At 50.1% G+C, this 26,487-nt stretch overlaps 8 protein-coding genes across 8 annotated transcripts; 6 read left to right on the forward strand and 2 right to left on the reverse strand.

Annotated features, from left to right (window-relative positions):
* Nucleotides 1-222: 222 nt before the first annotated feature.
* On the reverse strand, nucleotides 223-5,779 carry N7498_005443 (nucleoporin; the record flags this gene model as incomplete). The annotated part of the gene is made up of 4 exons (XM_058452505.1): nucleotides 223-1,587; nucleotides 1,641-4,673; nucleotides 4,723-5,662; nucleotides 5,712-5,779. The coding sequence occupies 4 exons, from the start codon at nucleotides 5,777-5,779 to the stop codon at nucleotides 223-225; spliced, it is 5,406 nt and encodes a 1,801-aa protein (XP_058309043.1).
* A 361-nt stretch (nucleotides 5,780-6,140) lies between these two features.
* On the forward strand, nucleotides 6,141-8,417 carry N7498_005444 (bifunctional anthranilate synthase/indole-3-glycerol-phosphate synthase; the record flags this gene model as incomplete). Its single annotated transcript, XM_058452506.1, has 1 exon — nucleotides 6,141-8,417. One exon carries the CDS (start codon nucleotides 6,141-6,143, stop codon nucleotides 8,415-8,417), a length of 2,277 nt encoding a protein of 758 aa, XP_058309044.1.
* Nucleotides 8,418-9,741: 1,324 nt separating this feature from the next.
* N7498_005445 (class I SAM-dependent methyltransferase) lies at nucleotides 9,742-10,683 on the forward strand (the record flags this gene model as incomplete). The annotated part of the gene is made up of 2 exons (XM_058452507.1): nucleotides 9,742-9,982; nucleotides 10,043-10,683. The coding sequence occupies 2 exons, from the start codon at nucleotides 9,742-9,744 to the stop codon at nucleotides 10,681-10,683; spliced, it is 882 nt and encodes a 293-aa protein (XP_058309045.1).
* A 2,970-nt stretch (nucleotides 10,684-13,653) lies between these two features.
* On the forward strand, nucleotides 13,654-16,260 carry N7498_005446 (OPT family oligopeptide transporter; the record flags this gene model as incomplete). Its single annotated transcript, XM_058452508.1, has 5 exons — nucleotides 13,654-13,930; nucleotides 13,996-14,510; nucleotides 14,560-15,451; nucleotides 15,508-15,676; nucleotides 15,726-16,260. 5 exons carry the CDS (start codon nucleotides 13,654-13,656, stop codon nucleotides 16,258-16,260), a joined length of 2,388 nt encoding a protein of 795 aa, XP_058309046.1.
* A 1,257-nt stretch (nucleotides 16,261-17,517) lies between these two features.
* Nucleotides 17,518-18,549, forward strand: N7498_005447 (BRCT domain protein; the record flags this gene model as incomplete). The annotated part of the gene is made up of 4 exons (XM_058452509.1): nucleotides 17,518-17,689; nucleotides 17,761-17,919; nucleotides 17,978-18,144; nucleotides 18,199-18,549. 4 exons carry the CDS (start codon nucleotides 17,518-17,520, stop codon nucleotides 18,547-18,549), a joined length of 849 nt encoding a protein of 282 aa, XP_058309047.1.
* Nucleotides 18,550-19,009: 460 nt separating this feature from the next.
* On the reverse strand, nucleotides 19,010-19,941 carry N7498_005448 (snoRNA-binding rRNA-processing protein IMP4; the record flags this gene model as incomplete). Its single annotated transcript, XM_058452510.1, has 2 exons — nucleotides 19,010-19,882; nucleotides 19,936-19,941. 2 exons carry the CDS (start codon nucleotides 19,939-19,941, stop codon nucleotides 19,010-19,012), a joined length of 879 nt encoding a protein of 292 aa, XP_058309048.1.
* A 463-nt stretch (nucleotides 19,942-20,404) lies between these two features.
* On the forward strand, nucleotides 20,405-23,732 carry N7498_005449 (putative regulator of nonsense transcripts; the record flags this gene model as incomplete). The annotated part of the gene is made up of 2 exons (XM_058452511.1): nucleotides 20,405-20,640; nucleotides 20,696-23,732. The coding sequence occupies 2 exons, from the start codon at nucleotides 20,405-20,407 to the stop codon at nucleotides 23,730-23,732; spliced, it is 3,273 nt and encodes a 1,090-aa protein (XP_058309049.1).
* Nucleotides 23,733-25,135: 1,403 nt separating this feature from the next.
* N7498_005450 (alpha/beta fold hydrolase) lies at nucleotides 25,136-26,056 on the forward strand (the record flags this gene model as incomplete). Its single annotated transcript, XM_058452512.1, has 1 exon — nucleotides 25,136-26,056. The coding sequence occupies one exon, from the start codon at nucleotides 25,136-25,138 to the stop codon at nucleotides 26,054-26,056; it is 921 nt and encodes a 306-aa protein (XP_058309050.1).
* Between the last annotated feature and the right edge of the window lie 431 nt (nucleotides 26,057-26,487).

Below are 26,487 nucleotides of genomic sequence, written 5' to 3' on the forward strand. Positions count from 1 at the left end.
GATCCCTGTCGTCGGAGTTTATATTCCTGCAGGTCTTGCGACACGACGTAGTCGGCTTCTGTATTACCGCAAGGTACACGAACTGAAATGAACTACTAGAATGCACTACCCGGGAAGGTTCCAATGCAATTATTTCAATTGGATCTATGCGAAATGCAACGCAATTGATCTGCTACACCTAATGAGCCACCCAGAACATACAAAAGTAAACGGACATGAGTATCATGATTCCTCCTCTCCACCCAAACAAGCCACCGCCGCAGTCAACTCGCCAACGACCTTCTCTTCCAACCGGTTCTCAGCCCCAGAAGTCTGATCAAGCGGCTTCTGTCGCGACCACTCGGCATCCTTCTCAGTCGTAGCCACAATGCGTCCCCGCAGAGTCGGTCGGCGACCCAGGAGCTCTTCAATATCTTCCTTCACCTGTGCCTTGTCCCACTTGAGCTCCTTGATAGATTGCGCATCTAAACCTGCACTGGGCCCGGCTTCGCGGAAACGGTCTAGCATGAAGGAGATGAGAGCCAGTGAGTAAGCCTCGGAGGCCATGCTCAGACTGATCCACTGCGATGAGACTCCGGCGCTGGCGGTGGGGTGACCGATTGAGAAGCACTCGGAGGCGCGGTTGAGCTGTCCTTCGAACTGGTTGAGGAATGCGGCCACTTCTGGTGCCGCGCGGATGACGTTGTAGAGTAGGTTCAGACACAGTGGAAGGAAGCCACCCGTCCAAATAGTATACAGTCGAGGGACGGGATCGAAAGGTCCGAATCCCTTGGGTTGACGGAGGCCGTTTGACAGGCGGCATGTCGATAGTTTCATCAGGACTGCTTCGACAGCCAGGTGCTCGGCCAGCATGGGCAAGGTAGACAATTTGACAAGGACCGAGACACTAAGGTCGCCATAGATCGGGTCACCAGCCACTGCAAGCTGATCGGCCCAAGAGAACAATGTTGTGGCATGTCGAACGACATCGTTGTCTTGGATGTGGTATGTGATGTGCTCGTAGAGCCGCTCGGAGTTCTTGACCTGCAAACAGCTCTGGAGAATAGCAACAATGATCGCAAAGTCCTTGGGTGTGCACTTGTCCGGTTCCTCATGCAGGTAGGTGGTGAGCGACTTGAAGCCCTGCGCCACGACTACCTTGACAATCTCCACAATGAGAGTCAGGTCGTTCGAGAGCTTGGCCGGCTTGCTCAGGGTCTCAGGGCTGGTGCGCGATGGCTTATCCAGGTGGAACTGAAGGGCCAAAAACAGCACGTTGAGGAGGGACCGGTAGTATTCGGTGTCGTTGCTGATGAGCGCATCTTCATACGTCGTGTGCCGATTCCGTAGCGCTTTGTAGACGGCTTCAAGTAGCGCAAATGCCTCGGCGCCACGGGCGTCCACCTGCACGAGCCGTTGGCACAGGGCCTGTGCAAAGTCAACGCGGACCTGTTGGATTTCTTCAAAAATGGCCTCTGGAGGGACGCTGCGGGTATTGGCTTCGAGACAATTTTGGGCCACGATAGCCATTGACTTCTGAATCGCAAAGTCGGGCATGAAGTCGGCGCAATGCTCGATGGCAAAGAACTTCCAGCTGTTGAGAAGTGTCTGTTTCGGTGTTAGCAAGGGAAGACGTTGTGTAAGATCAAGAAAACACTCACCACCTGCGCTTCCACGAGCGACAAGTTGATGTTGGCTCGCTCAAACTCCTCGGAGAAGCCCCGGTTGCGAGATCCAGCCCAGGCAAAATCGTAAGACAGGAGCTTTTCTCCCATTCTCAGATCATAATAGTAATCGCGGCCTAATGCACGAGGCACGAGCGGCGTTCTCTTGAAATCAACAACCTTACAGCCGCTGTATCGCATTTCAAAGTTCTTCTTCAAGTTTGCGTGAAGCGAGGCGTTGTAAGCATTAACTTCCACAGCATCCTTGGAGTACCATTGTACCAAGGGAATGAGTGTCTTGACAAAGCTGAAATCTCCTATTTCTTTTGCAGCGTGCAGGTAGACAGCGCAAATGTCCGCGACAACAGCAGCAATACGAGTTGCAAAGATCTGTTGAATCACAGGCAACGAAGAAATCTTCAGCTTGGAGACGTAGGTTACGACACTGTTGAAAAACTGAGAATGTTTCTTCAGATGGGGAGTAGCCCACGGCCAATTTTCTTGGGCACGAGAGACGAACTCTAGCAATGCCAGGGCCATCTGGGGCTCTTCCTGTTCAATGTTGGCAAGCTTGTCAAGAGCCATTTGCAAAAATGGCACGCCTCTCATACTCGGGTCTCCAGACTTGCTAGACTTCTTCAGTGTCTGTCGAGGGGAGGCCCCGGTCAGAATGAAGACTGCCAACCACTGCTGACGCTTGCTGACAAAAGTTGACAGCAATTTCCAATTTGCAAGCAAAAGGGCCTCGTCGTTAAGCGGCTTGTCAAGCTGCGACAGCACGTCAAGGAACAGGCAGGACGACTCGGCACCTAGATGACCGACCAGGGACGGGGGTTCATTGTCCGGATCCGAGGCGGCAACGGAAATGAGAATCTCAAGCAAGGAGACAACAGGTAATCTGTAGGCGTCATGCAATGCATAAAGCTTGATAAGGACCGGTGTAGCTTTGAAGAGCTGCTCTTCTAGAAGTGAGCCAGGCTGCTCAGCAAGTCGTGCCGCCTGGACGAGCTTGATACAGAGGTCCAGGGTAGAATTGACCTGGTTCTCAACCAATGCGAGGTAGCGAAGATGGACTGTAGGTGGAGTCTGCAGACCGTCGGAGATTAATCGAAGGAGTGGGTTGAAAGGGAGATCGGCGGTTGAGCGAGGTCGCAGGAGGTCCAGGATGTATGCCGCGGAGTCAGAAAAGACACCAGTGATTTTTGCTTCTGGTTTCGCGGTGTCGTTGACGCCGTGGGCATAGTAGAGAATCCTGTCGAACGCGGTAGACAGCATTGCATTGAGTTTGAACTGTTGCTCCGGAAGATTGAACCGCCAATTGCCATTGCTATTGAAAATCTCAACCATAGCCCGGGTGAAGTTCAACAGAATAGTCCTCATAACGTGGGAAGGGATGCCGGCACTCCAGTCGGATGCAATGCTCGACTTGCCTGCCACGCTGCCAGGGCTCTTCCTAAGGACTGCTCGAGATGCGGCATCATCGATTGCGGCCACCAGCAGGTTCACGCTGCTGAGAAGGAATGGGTACTCTCCAGATGGAAGCTCCATGGCTGAAACGATCGCAGTCATAACTCCGCCTTTGCCGTCCGAGCCAACGAAGCTACTGCGGTTGAAGAATGGCCATACTCTGCTGGGAAGAACCTTGATGACCTCTTGAATAAACCGCAGACAGGCCATGATGGGCTCTAAAGCATTCGCTGGGTCACCTCGAGACCCGATATTCTGCAGGTTGCGCTCGAATATGTCTAAAACCACCGAAATGATGTCGCCTTGCTTGGATAGCCCGTCGCTGGCCATTTCCAGGATCCTCGTGGCACCTGTGCCAGCAGCGTCGTGGGCATGAGCATTCCTGGCACCGGCAACAAGATCCGCGAGGAGCTCAATGATCTCTGTGCAAGGTGCAGCATTCCAATCAGATGAGTACCCACCGCTTGCACTCCATTCCTCCAACCAGCTTCCAAGGAAGCTCAAGCACGAATATTGGTGCTGCCACATGATAATGGCTGGTTTTGATTCGGACCTGACTTGGCCAACCGTAGATGTTGGGATCTCTGACGAGCCACTCACAATCAAAGCACTGCTCGTCTGAGTGTCCGGGAGTGGATTGCGAGATGCAGACTCGAACATTGGGAGCGACTGGGTCAAAGACACCCAATTCGCATTTTCATCCTCTCGAATTGTTTCATACCCCTGGAAACCCGGAGAAACAATCTGAGTGAAAGTGCTCATGTTGTCCAATTCCTCAATGATAATGGGTAAACCGTCCTCATTCAACTCGTTCGGGGTAACCAGAGCGCGGCAGAGTCTCAGGAAAGGAACTGTTTCATAAGGGAATCGAGACCGAGCGATCTCGAAAATCCGTGCCATTAACACAGGGTCTCTGACAAAGACAGATCTGGGATCACTTTCAGGACCAAGAGAGGTTGCTTTATGCCACCGTAGGCTATCGGAAGTACCGGTTAGTATGGCCAAGGTAGACTCCAAGACCTCAGTCGTATAATCGATGCGATCCAAGGCGACTCGAATGATATCAAACAGAGACAATCGGACCAATTGATCAGTCAAGATATCGTCAATTGCTGACACAGACCCGACCTTGGTAGACAATGTGACGACCACACTTAAGACCGACTCGACGAGCTCATCAGAACGGAGACGGAGGATTGCATCTTCCGCGGTATGTTTGGGGGTTCGAGCACAGTCGAGAAGATCTTCGCAAAGTGACTGCTCCAGACCTCGCTGTCCCCGAGATCCTTCATCTCCCTCTTTCAAGGCCTGAAGGAACACTCCCCATAGCAAGGCAGCCGGGTTAGCGGTATTGTGATTCATGTACGCGCCCAGAAGGATCTCAGTGACTTGAGATATGGCCTCTTTGGACAGGTAATAGGGCTTCTGTCCTGGAGGGAAAGCTGGTGATTCATTTGAGTCAAAGAGATGGGCAATTACATGGGAGAATTTCAGGAAAGCCATTGACACCAGGGATGTAAAAGCCTGAAGGGGTAACAAGACTTCCAAAGGTTGTTGGCATGGCTAACGCGCTTGTCAGTATTTGTCAGTTAAGTATACGTGACCCACTTACCACTTGTAACGGCTCCAAGAAGGCATTATCGGCCATGAGGCTGAACCAAGATATCACAAGATCGCTGGATGGCGTTTCCGCTGACGCATGAAGCAAATGGAACACGATCTGCAGGATATGAACAATCTCCTCGACGAGGGTAGTCCTCCAGATATCCTCTGTCTCTTGGCTACTCTCACTTGCTCCTAACCAGCCGCCATCTGATTGCAGATCTTTCAGCCGACTGCGAATCCCGGCCATACAATCAGTCAAAAGTTGGTTCAACCCATCACCAGTAGACTTAATCTGGAAGAGAGACTCTCCTAGCTTACACAAAGCGAGACTGCGCTCGCTCTTATGTGTGCTGTCATTGGCTGATTCGTCAGAAAGGTCGTGAAGGGATAGAACCAGCAGCTTGCGGTAAGTCTTCAACGTGTGGCTTCTCTCCGAGACATAGAGATTTCGCAATCGCAAACGTCTGTTGGTTTCTGTGTCGAACGTAGATGCATCCTCCTTGTCCGCAGCTTGTCTCAGAACGCTCGCCAGATTCGGACCGGCCACAGATACACGAAGGTTGTCGGTCCCCGACGCACTCGAGAGGCTGGTGGCCTCTTCTGTTGAGAATGTCGTTGTCAGACGAGATGCAGGCCGGTTTTGCCATTCGAGGATTGCGATGCGCAGAGCCGCGATCTCGTCAATCCGTGCTTTCTCGCTGAGCCATTGCGCATCCGCCTTAATCTCCTTGAGATTGAACGAAGACTTGGAGTTTGTTTCAACGTGGATCGCGGCGGTTTTGGAGTCGAATTCGGACTTGGATTTGGCGGAAAGGCTGGAGGAAGGGATCAAACTTCGGGATAGCAATTCAGTGCTCTCGGGATGCGAAAGGAAGGCCGCAACATTGCCGCCATTGTCGGCGTGACCTTCGGGATCATTTGTATACAGGAAAGCTCTTCTCCAGGACCTGCAAATGTGAGTAAGAAGGCAAAGCATGACAGCCGAGGTGAACATACAAAAGTTGAACGTCCCCAGAGAAACACTTGTCCAGGGACGGGAAATAGGCCTCCGGGATGGGAGCCATTTGGCAAGGCAATTTAGAACATCATAGAATTGAAAAATACCGAGGCGGAGGCAGTGTCAGGGGGGAAAAAAGGAAGAGGCGGTCACTGGTAGCTATAGCTTTCGGAGAGCTCCAGGAAGATTTCACTTCTTTCGCGCCCTCAGCGGTCAACAATCCGCACTTCCTATCTGGGCCTAGTGCTGGGCGGTGAAGGCTGACAAAAGTCGCCTACTTCTTTTGTCCGTTTGAGTCACTTCGGGCTTTTCTGGCTGTGACCTCGACCATTTTGACTGGAAACGGTGTGGTCAATTGCGATTGTGTTTCTTATCACTCCCTAATACCTCTCTTTCCAAGCCCGGCCCCTCCAGCGACATCAGCCGTCATGGCGGACTTCGTTGACCACTCCCCCCACCATCCCACCAAAGCTGCGAAGCTGGACAGCGCGTCCAATGTTATTCTGATTGACAACTACGACTCTTTCACCTGGAATGTCTATCAATACCTGGTCCTCGAGGGAGCTACGGTCACTGTCTTCCGCAACGATGAAGTTACTGTGGACGACTTGATCGCAAAGAACCCAACCCAGCTGGTCATCAGTCCTGGCCCTGGTCACCCGGAAACAGACGCGGGAATTAGCAACGCTGCGATCCAGTACTTCAGCGGAAAGATCCCGATCTTTGGTGTGTGCATGGGTCAACAATGCATCATCTCCTCCTTTGGCGGCAAGGTCGATGTGACGGGCGAGATTCTCCATGGCAAGACCTCGGTTTTGAAGCATGACTCCAAGGGCGTCTACGAGGGATTACCCACCGTCCTTTCTGTCACTCGATACCACTCTCTTGCGGGAACCCACTCGACCATCCCGGAGTCAATGGAAGTGTCCTCGTGGGCCGAGCTCGAGAACGGTAGCGGCAACATTATTATGGGAGTCCGACACAAACAGCTTACTGTCGAGGGTGTGCAGTTCCACCCTGAGAGTATTCTGACGGAGTACGGGCGGAAGATGTTCAGGAACTTCCTCACTCTCACCTCGGGTACTTGGGATGGGAACAAGCAGAGTGCGACACGAGCTACCAAGACTCCCGCTCCAGCTGACAAGAAGGTGTCCATTTTGGAGAGGATCTACGCCCACCGTAGGAATGCCGTCGCTGAGCAGAAGCAGATCCCTGCACTGCGACCAGAGGCGCTGCAGGCTGCCTATGACCTCAACATCGCACCGCCCCAATTGTCCTTCCCTGCCCGATTGAGACAGTCGGATTATCCTCTTTCATTGATGGCAGAAATCAAGCGAGCATCTCCTTCCAAGGGTATTATTTCGGCAGATGTATGTGCTCCTGCTCAAGCCCGCGAGTACGCCAAGGCCGGCGCCAGTGTTATCTCTGTTCTCACGGAGCCCGAGTGGTTCAAGGGGACGATTGACGATCTCCGAGCAGTGCGTCAGAGCCTGGAAGGTATGACCAACCGTCCGGCTCTCTTGCGGAAGGAGTTTGTGTTTGATGAATATCAAATTCTTGAGGCACGATTGGCTGGTGCCGATACCGTTCTCCTGATTGTCAAGATGCTTAGTGTGGAGCTTCTTACGCGGTTGTACCGGTACTCTCAGAGCCTTGGAATGGAGCCCCTCGTTGAGGTCAACACACCCGAGGAGATGAAGATCGCAGTTGAACTGGGATCCCAAGTGATCGGTGTTAACAATCGCGACCTGACGAGCTTTGAGGTCGATCTTGGAACTACAAGCCGTCTTATGGACCAAGTCCCTGAGACCACCATCGTGTGTGCTCTCAGTGGTATTACAGGCCCTAAGGATGTGGAAGCTTACAAGAGGGACGGTGTGAGGGCTATCCTTGTGGGAGAGGCCTTGATGCGGGCCCCAGATACCTCTGCCTTTGTGGCACATCTTTTGGGTGGGTCAAAGGCTGCATCGAAGTCAACAAACCCTCCGTTGGTCAAGATTTGCGGTACTCGATCTGAAGAGGCTGCCAAGGCCGCCATCGAAGCCGGTGCTGACTTAATTGGTATCATCCAGGTCCCTGGGCGGTCAAGAACGGTCTCAGATGATGTGGCTCTCCGTATCTCTCGGACTATCCAGTCAACACCCCGTCCCGGGACTCAACAGACCGCTGCATCGCAGCAAATATCAAACGCCACTTCTTCGGAATGGTTTGATTATTCCGCCAGCGTCTTGCGGCACCCGTCTCGCGCATTGCTTGTGGGTGTTTTCATGGACCAGCCTCTTTCCTATATCCTTGACCAGCAGCAAAAGCTTGGACTCGACGTTGTGCAGCTCCACGGTTCTGAGCCTGTGGAATGGGCTAGCTTGATCCCTGTGCCCGTCATTCATAAATTCGCACCTGGAGACATTGGTATTGCGCGCAGGGCATACCACAGTCTTCCTTTGTTGGATTCTGGTGCCGGTGGTTCTGGCGAGCTCTTGGAGATGGCTGGTGTTCAACGGGTTCTCAACAGCGACGAGGGTTTGCAAGTGATTTTGGCCGGCGGATTGCACTCGGATAATGTTGTGGACATCGTCAAGAAACTTGGCGAATCGGGTTCGAAGGTGGTGGGCTTGGATGTCAGTTCCGGTGTGGAAACCAACGGCTCTCAGGATCTGGACAAGATTCGAGCGTTCGTAAAGGCTGCCAAGAGCATTCGCGCATGATCTGTCAACAGATTTCGGTTCATAATTCATGAGATATTTTAGGTCTATGGTGTGACTTCTCTTCTCACCCCTTTACTTTTCAGACACGTAGGTATTCAATGTTCATAGCAATACGACATCTTATGTACATCCTTTCAGCCTTCCTTCTATTGCCTCTTATCATCACTATCCTAGGTCCTATAAATAGGTTAGATACGCTATAACGAACATACCACTATAAGAAAACTTTATAACAATCTATTGTTGTTGAGATATGAAGCTATGAAATATCGCATATATACTGGATAATGTCTGGCAACGCTTGGCGCTCTCCTTCCGTTCTAGTGCTTGCCCCCTCGCCGCTTTTGCTCACTGAGTAGAATTGAGCCCGCCCTTGAGCGACCGGAGCTGCTCAGTGATCATTACATAATCAGGGTGACCTGCTCACTGAGCCCGATCCGAGCAACCTGATTTGCTCACTGAGCCTGACCACGGGTTCCAGCTGAGCGCGACCCAAAAAAAGTTGAGCACGACCCAAGAGAATTATGACTAATCTTGGGTCGCGATCAGCTCCTCCGCGTGATTTAGTATAATATTAATTTTAGAATTACTATTACGGAATGCCTATAACGTATTTCACAAGCGAGCGGCCCACCTCAAAACACCATAGTAAATGCGATAAATTACAACTTGATATCTCCACAACCATAGCTTCTCGTAAAGTCTTTCTGTATAAATATATTCTTTATATTGAGTCTAGAGTATTTTGAAGGTCTCGAAAGTTTTCAAGATGTGGTGGATTGAAAACATATATTTCAAGCTTAGGGAGCTTAAATACATTGTATTTATGGTAAACGTAGTGATATAATTATTAAAATATCCTAGACCCCTAAATTAGGCTATTTGTGCTCTAAATTAGTGAATTACTGAAAACTAAATAGAATAAGCTTGTGGTTGTTGAAATATTGTGTTCTTAAATATCGCATTTACTATAGTGTTTTGAGGTGGGCCGCTCGCTTGTGAAATACGTTATAGGCATTCCGTAATAGTAATTCTAAAATTACGAAGGATTTACGTTCTTCCAGAAAAGTTGGGCAAAGTAAACATAAAATCACGTGATAGATGCAGTGACCTCTATGCGTGGGTGCAGCCACCTACATCCACCTATATAGCCTTCCTCCTCCTCTTTTCTCATCTCTTTCCAAGTCCTTTTACTGCCAGGCGACCCTCCAAGTCTGAGCTCTGCAGCAGTTACTAGTAAGACTGTAGTTTCAATTACCATCACCTAGCTACACAAAACCCACTCAGCCGTCTTGTGCCCAGCACAACACCCATCGAGCATAACATGTCCACTCAACTCGACGCCGCCGTTATCGCCCGTGTCTCCCTACACGACCCCACCTACTTCAGTATCCAGCACTCCCAAACCGTTCACCGCCTAGTGCTCCTACAGCACTGGAATATTCCTGTTGACTCTAAAGTACTGGAACTAGGATGCGGGCAGGGGGACTGCACGACAGTCCTTGCCTCTGCTGTGGGTGAGCAGGGGAGGGTGGTGGCGGTTGATCCGGCGGAATTAGATTATGGTGAGTCCTCTTGTTTTTCTTTGGTGTGAGCGACAAGCAGCCGACTAATAGCTCCTGTAGGTGCCCCGTATACTCTCGGCCAAGCACAGAGTCATATCTCGCAAGGCCCGCTGGGTAGCCGGATTACTTGGGTCCAACAACCCCCCTTAGACTACCTCTCCTCCCTCCCATCCCCCTCTTCCAGCGAAAGTAAGGCATTCGACGCAACAGTGCTCGCCCACTGCCTATGGTACTTTGCCTCCCCTGAGCTCATCCTTTCCACCTTCCGTGCCCTTAAGCAGCACAGCAAGCGTCTCCTCCTTGCTGAGTGGTCGCTAGTAGCGACGCACCCCTCTGCCCAGCCTCACGTATTAGCTGCGCTCACCCATGTAGCGCTGGAGTGCCGTAAACCCAACAGCGACTCAAACATCCGCACAGTGATGGGGTCAAAGCGGCTTACCGAGCTGGCCCTGGCTGCTGGGTGGCAGCTAGAGAGTGAGGCCCACGTGCCGGGTGGGGAGGGGTTGTTGGACGGACAGTGGGAAGTCTCTGCTTGTCTTTCTTCCTCTTTTGAACAGGAAGTAGAGGAGCAAGTGAGTGATGAGAGGGAACGGGCGGTGATACTTGCGTCACGGGATGCGTGTGAGGCGAGCTTGGAGTGTATACAAGGGGGTCGGAAAGGAGTTAAGGCCATGGATGTTTGGGTTGCTTCTTTCATCTGATTGGGCAACCTGAGCGTGTCCTATCCCTCTTCCTCTCAGCCCGATCTCTGACTCTGCTTACACAATAAATGCTCATCATAAGTCCACTGTGTGAAGACCCTAAAGGAAATAGATTGAAGCTATCGAACTACAACACCATACCGTACAAATGGACAAGAAATAGTTCTGCAGCTGCTCAACAGCAATATAAGTGCATGAGCTTCTTTGTTTCCCAATACGGTACCAATAGGAATACGAGCCGGAACCCTAAGTTAGTCGAATTTGACAACCATTGGGGCGTAGCGCCAGAGCGGCCCGTCCCACACTGAGATCACAAGTTCACAACAGTACCCTTTGCTTTGATGAATGGACCTAGAGCTTTTCAGTAACTTAGTATTATTGATGTGAATGCGCAATACCTACAGGAGAAAATTACACGAGCCAGGATTATTCCGCGTCCAGCTATATATATGTTAGGTAATTCTGTTGGAAATTGGAGCCCTCATCCTAAGGCGCCAATATCGGTTGGCATCTCTCTGCCCCGATGGCTGCTGATTGGTTAGCCAGGCCCATAAGGTTATTGAAATTGGGCGCCTGTATATATATAGGTTCCTCATCTATATCACCTTCTTTGCTTCTTTTTAGGGGAGTTCTCTTATGGACACTAGGCAGCGATGTAGGAGTAGACCTGGCACTCACCCGCGGGACGGGTGAGTGCCAGGTCTATATAACATTTCACAGATTGCTGAAGGGGGATCAGAATGTCCTTTTATATCTAAGAGATTACAAACTCCACGCGATACATGATAGAGTAATAACCGCGTTGTGACCGCACTATCCTAAAAGAGCTGACCTATTTCCATATTGATGCTATAGGTAGGAATGTAGTCCTTCGGTTAAACGGAGACACTCAGCTTATAAGCATAGGGGCGCTAGTGTTCACAGATTAAATGACCCTGTGGGCAATACCAATTTGGGAATATCCAGAAGGACGCTAAGAAACAAACGCTGATTGGACGTAAAAGCATCAGGGGGTGAGCACGCACTGATTGGTCACTGAGCGATCACTAAGCATTTAGTCATTCATCACGTGACTCTCCTGATCTGATCACTGAGCCTGAGCGTGCTGACATCTACTCACTGAGCCTGAGCCTGAGCGCCCTCATAAAAGCAGCGGCAGCCGAGATAGGAAAGTCCCACCCGCCAGACATTATCCGGTCTATATAGCTGCATTTATTATGGTGTTTCAGGGTGCGCAGCTCTGCTTACATCCGCAGCTTACTTTTCGGTTAACGTATTTCACGAGCGAGTCGCCCACCCCAAAACACCATATTAAATGCTGTTCTTTATAACCTTATATCTCAACAACCATCGCTCTAATTTATTTTAACATAAGTATACTGGTATTGATAAGCATTGTTTACAGTAAATATTAATTTCAAGCCAATCAAAATGTCGTATACTCATAATACCAAAATTACATTGTAATTTAGCTAAATAAACCAGAAACATATATAATCCGCTACCAAAATTTCCTAGACTCCATTCAATTACTTTGTTTACTGTATAGAACATGGCCTGAGAGTTTGCTATCTATAAGAGCCGCGATTGTTGAGATATAAGGCTCTTAGAAATAGCATTTAATATGGTGTTTTGAGGTGGGCGGGCTCGCTTGGGTGGGCGGCTCGCTTGTGAATTACGTTACGTTATCAATTACCTAACAAATTGGTCAAATCGGCAACACAAAATGTTGTAATCGCCACGTATCGGCACATTCAGAGGGTATTTCAAATGAGAATGCTTTAGCACGACAGCCACCTCCATCTACGGTTTGATCTTGCCAAGCGTCGGCCCTGCTAGCTTGAGATAATCTCATGCGTCAACACCGTGCACGACGCGCACGACTCACCGGTCGACCCCGCTACAGTACCAATTCACCCAATTGTGTCAGACCAGGACCCCTGCACGCTTGGTGGCGCTGCCCACAATGATGCAGAAAGCTTGGTTTGACGAGAAAAAAGCTTCATGGAAATTGCGCCTTCGACACATCCTCACTCGAGAGTGATTCGGGCTTCTGTAACTTCTGTTTAGCATCTATTAATGAATTAAATTTATTAAGATGTGGCCTCGGGAAGCCACTATTAGGAGGTGGAGCCACTCTGCCCGACGATTTGATAAAAATTGAAACAATCGCTTTCCCTCTCGCCCTTTCTACGGGGGCAATTGAGAAAATAAGCCAATAGGCTCTATCTCAATAAATAGATAATGCAGCCACTTTCATCGAGTCCGGATCAAATCGCGGACTCCGCCGGACCCGGGTCCACCGAATTGATTAGCTTTTAACCGGTTTAAGCTCTTTATATTCTTAGTGTAATGCTCCTTGGTCAAAGCATAAACAAGGGGGCTAAGGGGGCGAGGGGTGTATCTGGCGCGACCCACAGGTGGAACTCTGCTCCAGCTATGCTCTCGGAAGGGGTAACGTCTTCTACGCCTTGATGCTGTGGGGTGTCACGAGGTCTAAGCCTAGCCTACAAATTCCCCCTTTTTCCGACGGATCCCGCTTCTTCGCCGTGAGGGGTTGTATCAGATAGGCTAGTATTGAAACTATATAAAGTATAGTATTTTAAGCGACTCGTTGTTCTCGTATCCAAGACCACGGATAAATAAGACGCCACACTAATAGCTGATGAGCTAAACGAGATACTAAGGGATATTTATCGGCGTTAAACCGGTGATCCGGTCGCAATCTTCTCTTTTAGGACAAGTGGAGTTCTATAGCGAGGGTTTGATGAGTCTCTTATCGTGCCGCGAGCGGGGTTCTTAGACTAACCGACACATGGGAGACCAAGCGCTAGAATTGTAATGCCAGGCTTTGCATTGCTTGGTCAAAGATATATCAGAAGACACTACCCGACAATTTTTCTTGACCCCGGCTTGAACATCTCTCATTTCTCACTCCTTAGAAACCAAAACATTTGTCAATTCCTCAACATGGCGGCGACGCCAACCAAAGCAGATAGCCTGGTTGAGCGCAAACCCTCTGCGGATATTAACCACGAGAAACTTGTGGATAAGGGCGGAGAGATGGATAAGTGCGTCAAGGAAGCTTCTATTCATGAAGTGCCTCTGACGAATTATGATGACGCCGAAGCTCTTTCCAAAGAGAAACAAGGCCCTCTTGCAACCGCGGAGGAGATCATCACTCATGTAATTCATGTTGACGATGACCCAACACTCAATCCATGGACCTTTCGCATGTTCTTCATCGGTGAGCCTTTAAATGCGGAGTCCTTTTTTTGTTTTAATCTAGCATGTCCGCTTACCCAAAATCAGGTATTGGATTGTCCGCATTCGGAGCGGTCCTGCAAGAAATCATGTACTTCAAGCCCCAGGTTGTTTACGTCTCGGTCATGTTCTTGACTGTTCTTGCTCAAACTATGGGTACGGCTATGTCTACATTCATCCCACGAAAAGGGGCCATTGGCCGTTTCCTCAACCCTTTTCCGTGGAACCGAAAGGAGCACACTGCGGCAGTCCTCATGGCATCGGCGGCATCCGTCTCGGCCTTGTCAACAGAAGCTCTATCTGTACAAAAGCTCTGGTACGGGGGATATCCTAATCAGGTTGCGGGAATCTTCATTACTCTTTCTTCACAACTCATTGGGTATGGCATTGCAGGCATGATGCGAACTGTTTTGGTGTACCCCACCTCAATGCTGTATCCCATCAATCTACCCATCACGACTGTCATGGAGACCTTGCACAAGCCTAAAGCGGAGACCAAGCAGAGGTTCAAAATATTTTGGCTCGTATTTGCGGCAATCTTTTGCTGGGAGTGGTTCCCCGAGGTACGTTTGCACCACATCGATCCATATTACGGCTTCTAATAATGACCAGTACATCTTCCCACTTTTGTCTGCGGTTTCAGTTTTCTGCTTGATCGACCGTAACAATCTCGTCTTCACAAACCTGTTCGGAGGCTCTCAGGGTAATGAGGGCATGGGATTTCTGTCAGTCTGCTTTGACTGGAATTACATCGCCGGGTTCGGATCACCACTTTGGATGCCGCTTCAAACTTTGACCAACAGTTTCATCGGTTATATGGGAGGTATTATCCTCTCCATGGCGCTTTACTACGGAAACGTTTGGAGAGCCATGGATTTCCCTTTCATGTCTCAGCTTCTCTATGACCAGAGCTCAAACACGACCAATTATGTCCCATACAATGAGATTGCAATCTTGAACCCAGACTTCACTGTCAACAGCACTCTGTTAGAGCAGGCTGGAACACCTTATCTTACCGCGACATACGTGAACTATCTCATCACATCCAACGTTGGGCTCACAGCCACGATTGTTCACATGTTGCTCTGGAATTACGCAGAAGTTAGTCTTGGATGGGCTTGGATGACACTGAGCAACTTAAAGAAGCTTTTGGATCCTTCCCTTTATAAGTTCTGGCGGCACACCGGTGTTCGAAGTGAGCAAGAGAAGGAACGGCTTCGTGAGGACCCTTCTATTGACCCTCATTATAAGTTAATGCTTGACTACGATGAAGTCCCAAGCAGTTGGTATTTCTGTGTTTTCCTCGTCAGCTGGATCACTGGTCTTACATGCTTATACGTTATGAAGTCCACCCTTCCCTGGTGGGGCTTTATTATAGCGACCCTCTTTCTTGCCACCTTTATGATCTTCTTTGGGGCACAGTATGCAATTACGGGCTTTGGATACAACTTGCAGCCGATTTTCCAAATGTTTGCTGGTTACATGATGCCCGGACGTCCCTTGGGTATACACTCCGCTAGTTTGAAAACTTTTGATATTTTTCAACTGACAAAATTTCAGCCAACATGTACTTCACCACATACACCTACAACGGTCTTGGACAAGGATTCCTGCTTCTCCGTGATCTGAAACTGGCTCAACAGAACAAACTGTCACCGAAAGCTACGTTTGTCACTCAAGTTGTCGGTTGCATCATGGGCGCCCTTCTCAACTATGTCATGATGATAACGTAAGTCACAACCCTTGTGAGATTGTCATCTAGCCTAAGTTGTCTTCAGTATCGTCGAAAATCAAGCGACTATCCTCAAGTCCGCCGAAGGAACGAACATTTGGTCCGGTGCCCAGATCCAGCAGTTCAACACTCTCGCCATTGCTTGGTCTATTGCTCCCAAGATGTTTTCCATTGGCGCTCGCTATCAATGGGTCACAGTAGCTTACTTGGTCGGTTTCCTTGCTCCATTGCCCTTCTATATCATGCACCGTTACTTTCCGCACCAGCGATTTTGGTCATACATCAATACAGCCATTATTTTATGGTATCTGGGAGAACTCTTTGTTGGCCTGAATGCTTCTCTCACCAGCTACTACATTCTGGGGGCTTTTGGTCAATTTTATCTGCGACGTTACCGACCGCAATGGTTTGTGAAGTGGAATTACCTTATCTCCGCTGCACTAGACGGTGGCACACAAGTGATGGTGTTTTTGGCCACATTTGCAGTTTTCGGTGGCTCTGGAAATTCAGTTCCTTTCCCGGCGTGGGCAGGGAATCGTGTTAACAATTATGACTATTGCGCATACAACGCTCTGGGTTGAAAGAGATTGTTCTTGATCTTTTCCGTCGCATTTCCATGCTTCTACTCATATCCTGCATAATTATATGTTTTTTCAGACAAGTCGAGAATAGGACGAACTGGTTGATTGTATTGTTCAGGACAGAGCACACATTTGGCAACACGGGTCTTGAATTATAATCTCTACTTCCGTAGCTGACATGAATCAAAGGTATCGTTGTGCCTTGTTCCAAGTTTACATTCTTGAAATCTAGATCCATTCAAATTATCTTTGCAATAATATTTAAGGGCCTCCTCTCCATTTGACAGGTCGTAGAACTTTCCATTACCACCCTTTACTGTACCTTTGGATTCAGGTAGGGTAGAGAGGCGTTCTTTTACTTTCTGAGACAAAAATTTCCGGCTTGAAACCATAAATGGTCAAAGCTACTGTACCTTCATGAGAACTATGACCCTCAAGAGCTACAGTGTTTTCGGAAACCGGAGTCACCACCTCGAACTCCCAGCCAATTGTACAACAGCAATAACGTTAGCTACTGACAAAAACTCTATTCATCTAAGTAGGATATAAATATCGGAGATTCTATTTCTTGCACTGAGAGCATCCAGGTTGCCTTTGCTCTTTCAGTACAAAACTGACAGAAGTTTGGCAGTGCTAGTCCGGATTCGGTTTTGGGCTAAATAGAATGATATGCCCTTATTATTCGGCAACACCAACCCATCCGTAAGTAGACTGCGCCAAACCCGCACCCGACCCCAACCTAGCGGGTTGTAAATTCAGATTTAAGAACCCGTAAATATCCTAATCTTGACCCAGGTTTACGTAAAATCTTGGTCTTGGCGTATATACTTCGGCAAATTCATCTTAATCATGTACTCCGGTTAGAGTCTTCCTGAATTATTGACTTTGGCTGTAATCACTTAAAATAAAAAGAAATCCCTGAAAAGAACAAGGCAATTACGGGAAATCACGTCTGATCAGGGCTGAGCGATCAGGCGGCAGAACGACTTTCGGAAGGAAATCCACTAAGTAGCCACTACTTTTATCACCATCGTGGAAGGAACTTACTGCATGTCATTTCTTTCCCATATCTATCAAACCCACCTATCACACGTTCTCTCTACGCCTGTCTTCTGTCTTCTCTCCACCTCCTCCTTCCATCTACATCTACATCTTTTGCATCTGCATCTATCTTCTCTTGACAACAACATCTCATCACTTTCCAGCCACTTTCCAACAACTGCACAACCGCTTTGCAACCGCTCTTACCTCGACAATATGGGAAAACCCTTCGAAAAGGTTCATGTCCGCGTGCTCGGTTCATTTGAAAATGCTGCCAAAATTCCCGGTTGGCTGAAAGCGAACGGTGGGAAGTACCACCGATCCTTCAACAGCCAGATTACACATTTGATTGTGACCGAGGAAGTTTATCTCCAGAATGGTGCAGAAGGTATGCCTACCTACGATCTTGATGCTTTTTGACGATATCCTAAGGCTGACTTTAAATGTCTTCACTTACAGTTGAAAAAGCTAAGAAGTCGGGGAAAATCAAAATTGTCTCTTTTGACTGGCTCGAGGACTCTCTCCTGTCCCATTCCAAGCGGCCGAAGCCAGAGAAAGCGTTTCTCTGGTCTACCCTTCTGAGAGAAAGTGCAGGGGCTACGACTAAAAAGCCGATTAGTATGTCTCAATATGGATCTTTTGCAGTTTCGTATTACTGATCCTTTTTTGAATGCAGAGGATCCTTTTGCGAATAAAGTCACGAAGAATACCCCCGGAAGAAGAAAGGGCAAAGCGGCAGCCAAAGATCAGATTTTCATGGACCCTGTTACTGGGGAGACGTGGGATGCAGAGCTAGTTCGTCAAAATGCGCCCCCAAAACCACGAAGCAAATTGCGGGTTGGAGTAAGTGAATATCACATCTTCCTTGCTTGCTACTCTAATACCCTCTGGTCATAGATTTTCCAGTCATACTCTACGCCAGCCACCTACTCCACCTACGTCAAGTATAGCCAAGTCGGCAAATCCTACGTCGATGTCTTGGCGCCCCAAAAACGGGATAAGGCGCCCGCTATCAAGGCTTTCAAAGAGTTCTTCCATGCCCAAACTGGCAAGCAATGGGATGATCGGGCTGATGGACAGATGCCAGCCCCGAAGGTCGACAAACAGGGCAACCGCCTGTCCGGCCATGAGGGCTGGTATGTGTATGAGGATAAATCCAGTATCTTCTCGAACTGGATGAAATCTTATCAGCCACCGACCTCTGCCGTAGAAGGGCTTACTGGTTCGACGGAAGTTGCCGGTCTTTGAGGAGATTGAAAGGTAGTGGGAAAGAAGAGAATGGGAAGAAGCTGGGTGGTGGTGGTGGTGGTGGTGCAATAGATAGGTGAACAGTGAAGGGAAAAAATTGAAGTACGAGACATCCTGGAACTTGATAGTGGCCACCTGAACAAAATACATTTAGTAGAATGATAATTAAACACGTCCAAAGAGCCGTTTAGAAGTGGATTTAGAAAAGCATTTCTAATAAAGATGTCAAATAAGTTCCAAGAAGATATTTGGCTAGTAGGTAGAATAACTTAAAGATGCCGATCTTCGAGAAGCCCGCCACTATTCACGCCGGCATAGGAAATAGTAAAAATTGTAATATAACATGAAACGGCATAAAAAGCCTTTTAGTCGTTCTCGAAACACCGATACGCCAGTCAAGTGCCAACATAGATATCCATACCCATATCCGACACCGTGATGCAAAATTCCGCGGAAGCGTTTACAGGTAATCCTTCTTCTTGCTGGTCCTTGTGTACTGTGAAAGGGCCCATTCAATGTCTCCGCTGGAGCCCTTCTCGAGAGTACCTCCCCGAATCTCGAAGAGCCGCATTGTCATGCGAGGACCGACCTCGGCAAGTTCGACGTCTCGATACCCAGTCTTTACAAAGACGTGATGCCGCACTTCGATGCTGTCTTCCTTGTTGACAAAGCTCACAACACGGTTGCCGACCTTTCCCGGTTCGCGGGGAGGGAATAGATGCTTCAAAACCTGGACGACACGGGTACCCAGCTTGGTTGTGAAGCCCTCGAAAATCAAGTGAGGGTAGCTCTCGGAAACAGTGCCCCGGGCAGCATTCGGGATATCCGCGCGCAAAACTACATTGTGTAGGGAGAAGCTCGCCGTTGGGCCGTGAGGAAGATGCGAGACGGTAAGAGCGGTGGGTGTACCACGGTGCTCGTGAAGCAGAATCATGTCTGTCAGAGCAGCAGAGTTGGCGCTCGACACCAGATCAGGCAGAACGAGGTTACCACGGTTGAGACGGATAGCGGTCGGCAAGAGTAGACGAATTTCTTTGGCGAAAGCGCCGAGGCGAGCAGAGGGTGAACGGGAAGTGGTGACTAGCGGGCGAGGGTCGATGACGCCTGAAGTCAAAGCATATTCATCGTCGATATCCATCTCGTTATCCTTGTCCTTTGACTCATCGTACTTGAAGTCCTCACGGAGGGACTTGTCATTTGCGATTGAAGGGTCCAGAGGTTTGCCAGAGGCCAGGGCGGCCTTCAGCTGGGCTCTCTTTTCTGCGATAGAGGCATCGCGGAGGAGCAGCGCTCTCCGATAGAGGTAGTCGCGGCGCTCACGATTTTGACGGCGCTATTGAGAGTTAATACAGCTTGAAAAATTAGGGGGAAATGAGGGTAACCTACCAACATCTTGTGGGGGAGGTGTATGCTAGAAATGATCTTCAGGTTGATGGCGGGCAACTTTTTTTTTCTAATCTCCGGAGCTGCGTACTTGGTCCGCTAGCACCGCCGTAGTGGGATCCCACCGATAGAGATCGCAGATGCGGAGACACTTTTTCGTCCTCCCCAACTTTTTCCACTTCCTTTTGTCGGTCTTTGTGACAAAGAGTTGGATTGGTGAGTGGCTCTTGATCCCTTTTTCCTGACTTTGCTAACCTGCCTCATCTCTGCAGATCCCCGTTCCTTTGCCCCTCAGGCACACTTCGGGCGATTGAAGAACCGCACAGGAGGACTGCATTGTCCTCTACGCTCTTTTATTACGACCTGAATCTGTTTTCAGTCTCACCCGCATGTTTGGCTCAACGGGACTTCGCTTCTAATTCAACCACCGTCCACATCTACACCGTCGGCAACTTTACAAACCCGCTTCATCATGGACAACTATCCTCCGCGTCTGGTAAACGATTCCTCGGTGATGGCAGAGCTGGATGACCACACTGCGAGCGCCCTTGGCCGAGCACGGCCCCGACGACATGATGACGAAGACGACGGATCTGAATTCATGGAGGATGACGATTTGGAGAGCACGGTCGGTGGTCCGGCAAACGGACACCAGAAGGGTCAAGGACATTCGGAAGAGGAGAAGGAGCTTCCCGTTCACGCGTGCGCGTAAGTATTCACTTCAGGGCCTTCTATTAGCTCTACTAACTGAGAGACTTTTCAGGTACTGTGGCATCCACAACCCCAGCAGCGTCGTCAAATGTCTTTCGTGTAACAAGTGGTTCTGCAGCGCCCGTGGCAACACATCCTCTTCCCATATCGTCAATCATCTGGTCCGCGCGCGTCATAAGGAGGTCCAGTTGCACCCAGCCTCGTCTCTCGGTGATACAATTCTCGAATGTTACAACTGCGGCACGAAGAACGTCTTCCTGCTTGGTTTCATTCCCGCAAAGTCGGATACAGTGGTTGTTCTTCTCTGCCGACAGCCATGTGCCGCTATGCCGTCTTCAAAGGATATGAACTGGGATACCTCGCGCTGGCAGCCGCTGATCGAGGACCGCTCTTTCCTGCCATGGCTTGTGGGTGCGCCCACTGACCAAGAACAGCTCCGTGCTCGCCACCTTAGTCCTCAACTGATCGCCAAACTGGAGGAAATGTGGAAGGAGAATTCCCAGGCAACTCTGGAAGATCTGGAGAAAGCTACGGCGGTGGATGACGAGCCTGCCCCAGTCCTGCTACGCTACGACGATGCTTTCCAATACCAGAATATTTTCGGACCTCTCGTTAAGATCGAGGCTGATTACGACCGCAAGTTGAAGGAGTCGCAGTCGCAGGATGGTCTGATTGTGCGCTGGGACCTCGGACTTAATAACAAGCACCTTGCAAGTTTCGTCCTTCCCAAGCTTGAACTCGGAGATGTGAAGCTTGCTGTTGGCGATGAGATGCGCTTGAAGTACAACGGTGAACTGCGTTCCAAATGGGAAGGAGTTGGCTATGTTATCAAGATCCCCAACAACCAGTCTGACGAAGTCACAATTGAGCTGCGCTCCAAGGGCGACCATAAGTCAGTGCCTACTGAATGCACTCACAACTTCACCGCGGACTACGTCTGGAAATCTACTTCTTTTGACCGCATGCAATTTGCTATGAAGACCTTCGCCGTGGATGAGATGAGCGTTTCTGGCTACATTTTCCACCGCCTTCTCGGCCACGAGGTCGCTGCGGCCCCTATGAAGACCCAGATCCCCAAGAAATACAGTGTTCCTGGTCTGCCAGATCTGAACAGCAGTCAAATCAATGCTGTAAAGAGCGTTCTGCAGCGCCCATTGAGCTTGATCCAGGGTCCTCCTGGTACTGGTAAGACTGTGACCTCGGCCACTATCATATACCATCTTGCGAAGCTCAATGGCGGCCAGGTCTTGGTTTGTGCTCCATCCAACGTTGCGGTTGACCAGCTTTGTGAGCGTATCCACCGTACTGGTCTCAAGACAGTGCGAGTGACTGCCAAGTCTCGTGAGGATGTCGAGTCCCCCGTCGGCTTCCTTTCTTTGCATGAGCAAGTGCGCATGAACGATAGCAACATCGAACTGGTGAAGCTGAACCAACTGAAGGGTGAACTGGGCGAACTTTCCAGTCAGGATGAAAAGCGTCTGAAGCAGCTGACTCGGTCCGCCGAGCGTGAGATCCTGAACAACGCTGACGTTATCTGCTGCACTTGTGTTGGTGCAGGTGATCCTCGCCTTGCTAAGTTAAAGTTCCGCACGGTCCTGATTGATGAGTCGACCCAGTCTGCGGAGCCCGAGTGTATGATTCCCCTTGTTCTGGGCTGCAAACAGGTCGTGCTGGTTGGTGACCACCAGCAGCTTGGCCCTGTCATCATGAACAAAAAGGCAGCCAAGGCGGGTCTAAACCAGTCCCTCTTTGAACGTCTCGTTATCCTGGGATGCGCACCAATTCGTCTGAACGTCCAGTATCGTATGCACCCGTGCCTGTCGGAATTCCCATCGAACATGTTCTACGAAGGCTCCCTTCAGAACGGTATCACGATTCAAGACCGCCTCCGCCGTGATGTGGACTTCCCCTGGCCTGTTATTGACATGCCTATGATGTTCTGGTCTAACCTGGGCAACGAGGAAATCTCCGCATCTGGTACTTCGTACCTCAACCGTACCGAAGCCACCAATGTCGAGAAAATTGTTACCCGCTTCTTTAAGGCTGGCGTCCAACCCAGGGACATTGGTATCATCACTCCATACGAGGGACAGCGCAGCTACATTGTCAGTTCCATGCAGGCCAATGGCACGTTCAAGAAGGAGCACTACAAGGAAATTGAAGTGGCATCTGTGGATGCGTTCCAGGGCCGAGAGAAGGACTACATTATTCTCTCTTGCGTGCGTTCCAACGACCACCAGGGTATCGGTTTCTTGAGCGATCCCCGTCGTCTCAACGTAGCCCTTACTCGAGCTCGGTATGGTCTGGTTATCCTTGGTAACCCGAAGGTCCTTTCCAAGCATCCCCTGTGGAACTGCCTCTTGCAGCACTTCAAGGAGGCTCACTGTCTCGTGGAGGGGCCTCTGTCTAACCTGCAGGAGTCTCTGATCCAATTCAGTCGGCCCAAGCAGGCCTATCGGGGTCCCCAGCGTTTCCAGATGTCGTTCAACCAAGCTTCTAATGCTACTAGCGGCGCCACGAACGGCCGCAACGGCCAGCGCGACGAGTATCACGATTCGGGCTCCGTGGTTGGCTATATCCCCGACGACGTGTCCTCGGTCCACTCCTCCGCTCTGGGTGGAGTTGGTCTTCCCTCCGGATACCCCCCGATGTTCCAGAACTTTGCCGACCAGTGGCCCTCTATCTCGGGTGGCCGTCGACCCAATGGTGGACGTGCCAAGGGCGCTCCCAGCGTTGCTGGGGAGTCTGTTGCTGCTACCGAGTCCGATATTAATGGCAGCATCGCCGACGGACGCAGCGTCGACCAAGGTGGCGTTAGCCTGACTGATACTCTCAACCGCCTGAACATCCACGACATGAACAAGCAGCCTAGCCTCAGCCAGTCCGACCGCCTGAAGCGCTACGTGGAGTCCGGCGGCCGCGAGCCCTACCGTCCTGGTGTTCCCGACAACGGTAGCATCTTCGGGGGCAGCTCTGCTAGTCTTCGTGTCACTCCCCGCGGCCCTCCTGGCCACAACATTCACGACGATGATGACGCGCGCAGTGTTTCCACCGCGTTCGCTAGCCAGGTCGGCGGAAACTACGATTGAGTGACACTCAACACTTACATTGTATGCTAGGGCCTTCTCCAACAGACTTGCCCTCTCTTATCACATGGGTGAAGCAGTCTCACGGAATGTCAGAGTTTCTTCCACCGGCGTCTTACCCGTCCGTCTTTTCACACGCCGATCGGGACATCAGATCTGTGAGGCTAAGGTCGATCCGCTACTTTCGGGGCGCTTGAGTTCTTTCGAACTACCAGTCCAGGTCAAGCGTCCCTCAATCTGAAGGCGCGTTCCCTTTAGCCTTGAAGACATCCTCATCGTCACCGTGGTATCCTTTATCATGCGTTGTCAGCAGGCTTTGCTTGGCTGGCATTGGCCTTCCGGTATTCCTTCCCACTGGGTACAAGATTGAAAAAGCAATTGCCAGCCATCGGCTTTCATCCCCGATGAGTCCGGTATCAAGTTACCGGGCAGCCTCAAGAGTTTACCTTTGCCCCCTGGGCTCGATTCCTCCTAGCCGGTCTTTCTCTCAGACGTCTAGCTATGTTATTGCTTTGAATCGAGACTATTATGCCATTTTACTCTTCTTCGCCCACTTGCAAGGTTGCTCCTGTAGCACTTTAATATAGATTCCAAGTAGACAAGTCTATCCTAAATGTTGTAGCCCAATAATCTGCCCACGCGTGCAGGCGCAGGACGAAACGTCCGGCGTATCAGGTCTACGGAAAGTCTTGAAACTATCATTTAGCTAACATCGGCCATTTGTAAGGAGATGCTCATACCGTGTCCAATCGTAATCCGCAATATCTTGATCGAGGAGAGGATTGGCCGGATTGCCGGATCTTAGTATATTGAAGTTACCCGTCAATGGAATCGAACAACCTTACGAAAGGAAGGACATCACCCCCTATGCCTATCTTCCCATCCACACGAGGGCAAAACATGATTCTACTTTCATGTAGACTGGCCTTTCCAAGGTTATAAAGCCCCAAGTAGTCCAAATAAAAGGAGAAGCCAATTTAACCTATCAAAAGAAACAGATACTATTAGAGTATATGGTACTCTTCCGCTTGGACTAGAGTATGTGCATTGATGCCAGTTTGGAATATGCTTCCTGAATCCGCCTTTGCTGTTTGAATTGCTCAATCGTTCCAGTTCATCATGGAGCCCATTCAATTCCCTCGTGAATCTGATGCATGAACAAAGTATCAATAGAACTTGTCAAACATTACCATTCCAAGGTACAAAAATAGTCTTTGGCATTCTTTCAGGGCCGTTAACGCCGGTACCGTTGTACCGTTGTACTGTTTCTGCCCCGCACCCCGTTCCATCTAGATCTATATCGCGCTTCGTAAATCGGACACCTCATTCCCTGCTTCTGCCATACGAAGAAACCCCTAAATATGGAAACACCGCCCCAAAACCGGTCCGCGCACACCGGCTCGGCCATGGTCTCCATAGGCACACACCGCCTGTACACCTCAATGAGTGGGCCCCCCCGCGACACGCAAGACTCAATAGTCATCGTGATCGCTGGTGCAGGCGACGTCGCGTCATCCTACACAGCCCTGGCTCCCCTCGTTTCCCGGAATAGCCGACTCTTGCTGTATGACCGCTCGGGACTCGGGCGTAGCGAGTCCGGCCCGGGACGATGTACAGCGGTGAACGCCGCGAGAGATCTCCACAGCCTGCTCGATGCAATGGACATACGCCCACCGATTGTGCTGGTTGCGCACTCTTACGGTGCCATTGTTGCTCGCGAGTTTCTCCACTTGTATGCCGACGAGGTCGTCGGCATGATCCTTGCGGATGGGGCTACGGAGCGGCAGTGTGATTATTTTCGCATCCCGGATGAGAACATCGCAGCTGTGCTTGGGGATCTGAAATGGGCTCAGGTTACTGGTCTACGAGAGGATGCACGGCTATCTCGGGATCAGTGGCGAGAGCGTGCGATTGATATTGCACGTGGTACGGTGGCTGCACAGTCGGAGGCGGATTCTTATGCAGAGGTTTGCTGCACACTGGCAGAGAAAAGGCAGTTACAGAATCGGGTGATGGGAGATAGACCGGTGAGTGTCATTCGATGTAATGGCGCTAGGGACTATGAGCGGATCTATGAGAAGGGGGTGGAGGTCGGGAATGGGTCATTCCAGCAGAGACAGGCGTTTCGAGAGCTTTTGGATCGGTGGGAATCTCTTGATCAGGAGCTGAAAGAGGAGCAGCTGCAGCTGTCTTCGAATTCAAAGATGGTGCATTTGCCCGACTGTGGACATAATGTCCATTTGATTCGTCCGGATGTGGTTGCAGAGCAGATCGAGTGGGTGCTGGAGCAGTTGCATAGCCCGAGTCGAGACGATGTACTGCTCTGATATTTCTGTCTGCTGTTTCCAGTACTATCTTTGATTATCGGTTGTTCAGAGCTAGGTACAGTGCAGATCTCTTGAACATTGTAGCCTGTTCGCGCCTAACAGGGAACTGAACTATACACTCACTGCCACAAAACGTGTCGTTCAAGAACATGCAACGCAGTGTTTACTATGAATAGACTGCTTAGCCTGAAGATTCGCAATCAATCTACGAGTGATGGGTCCACAGCTTATTTCCAACGGCCAGAGAACCCATACGAGATGTCAATATCCTGCAGCCTAAGTACTGCCTCACTCGTGCCCTGTGCTTACATAAGACGCACGTGACTGCCAGATCCCCGCGCATCCCGTGACTTCACCGCCACATGGATTTGTCACGCGTGGCGATAAAAGAAGTCGGGAGAATGGAGAATGGCTGCCTGACTTCGAAAGGA

The sequence above is a fragment of the Penicillium cinerascens genome (genome assembly GCF_028974065.1).
Source record: "Penicillium cinerascens strain IBT 15544 chromosome Unknown contig_5_segment0_segment0, whole genome shotgun sequence".
NCBI lineage: Eukaryota > Fungi > Ascomycota > Eurotiomycetes > Eurotiales > Aspergillaceae > Penicillium > Penicillium cinerascens.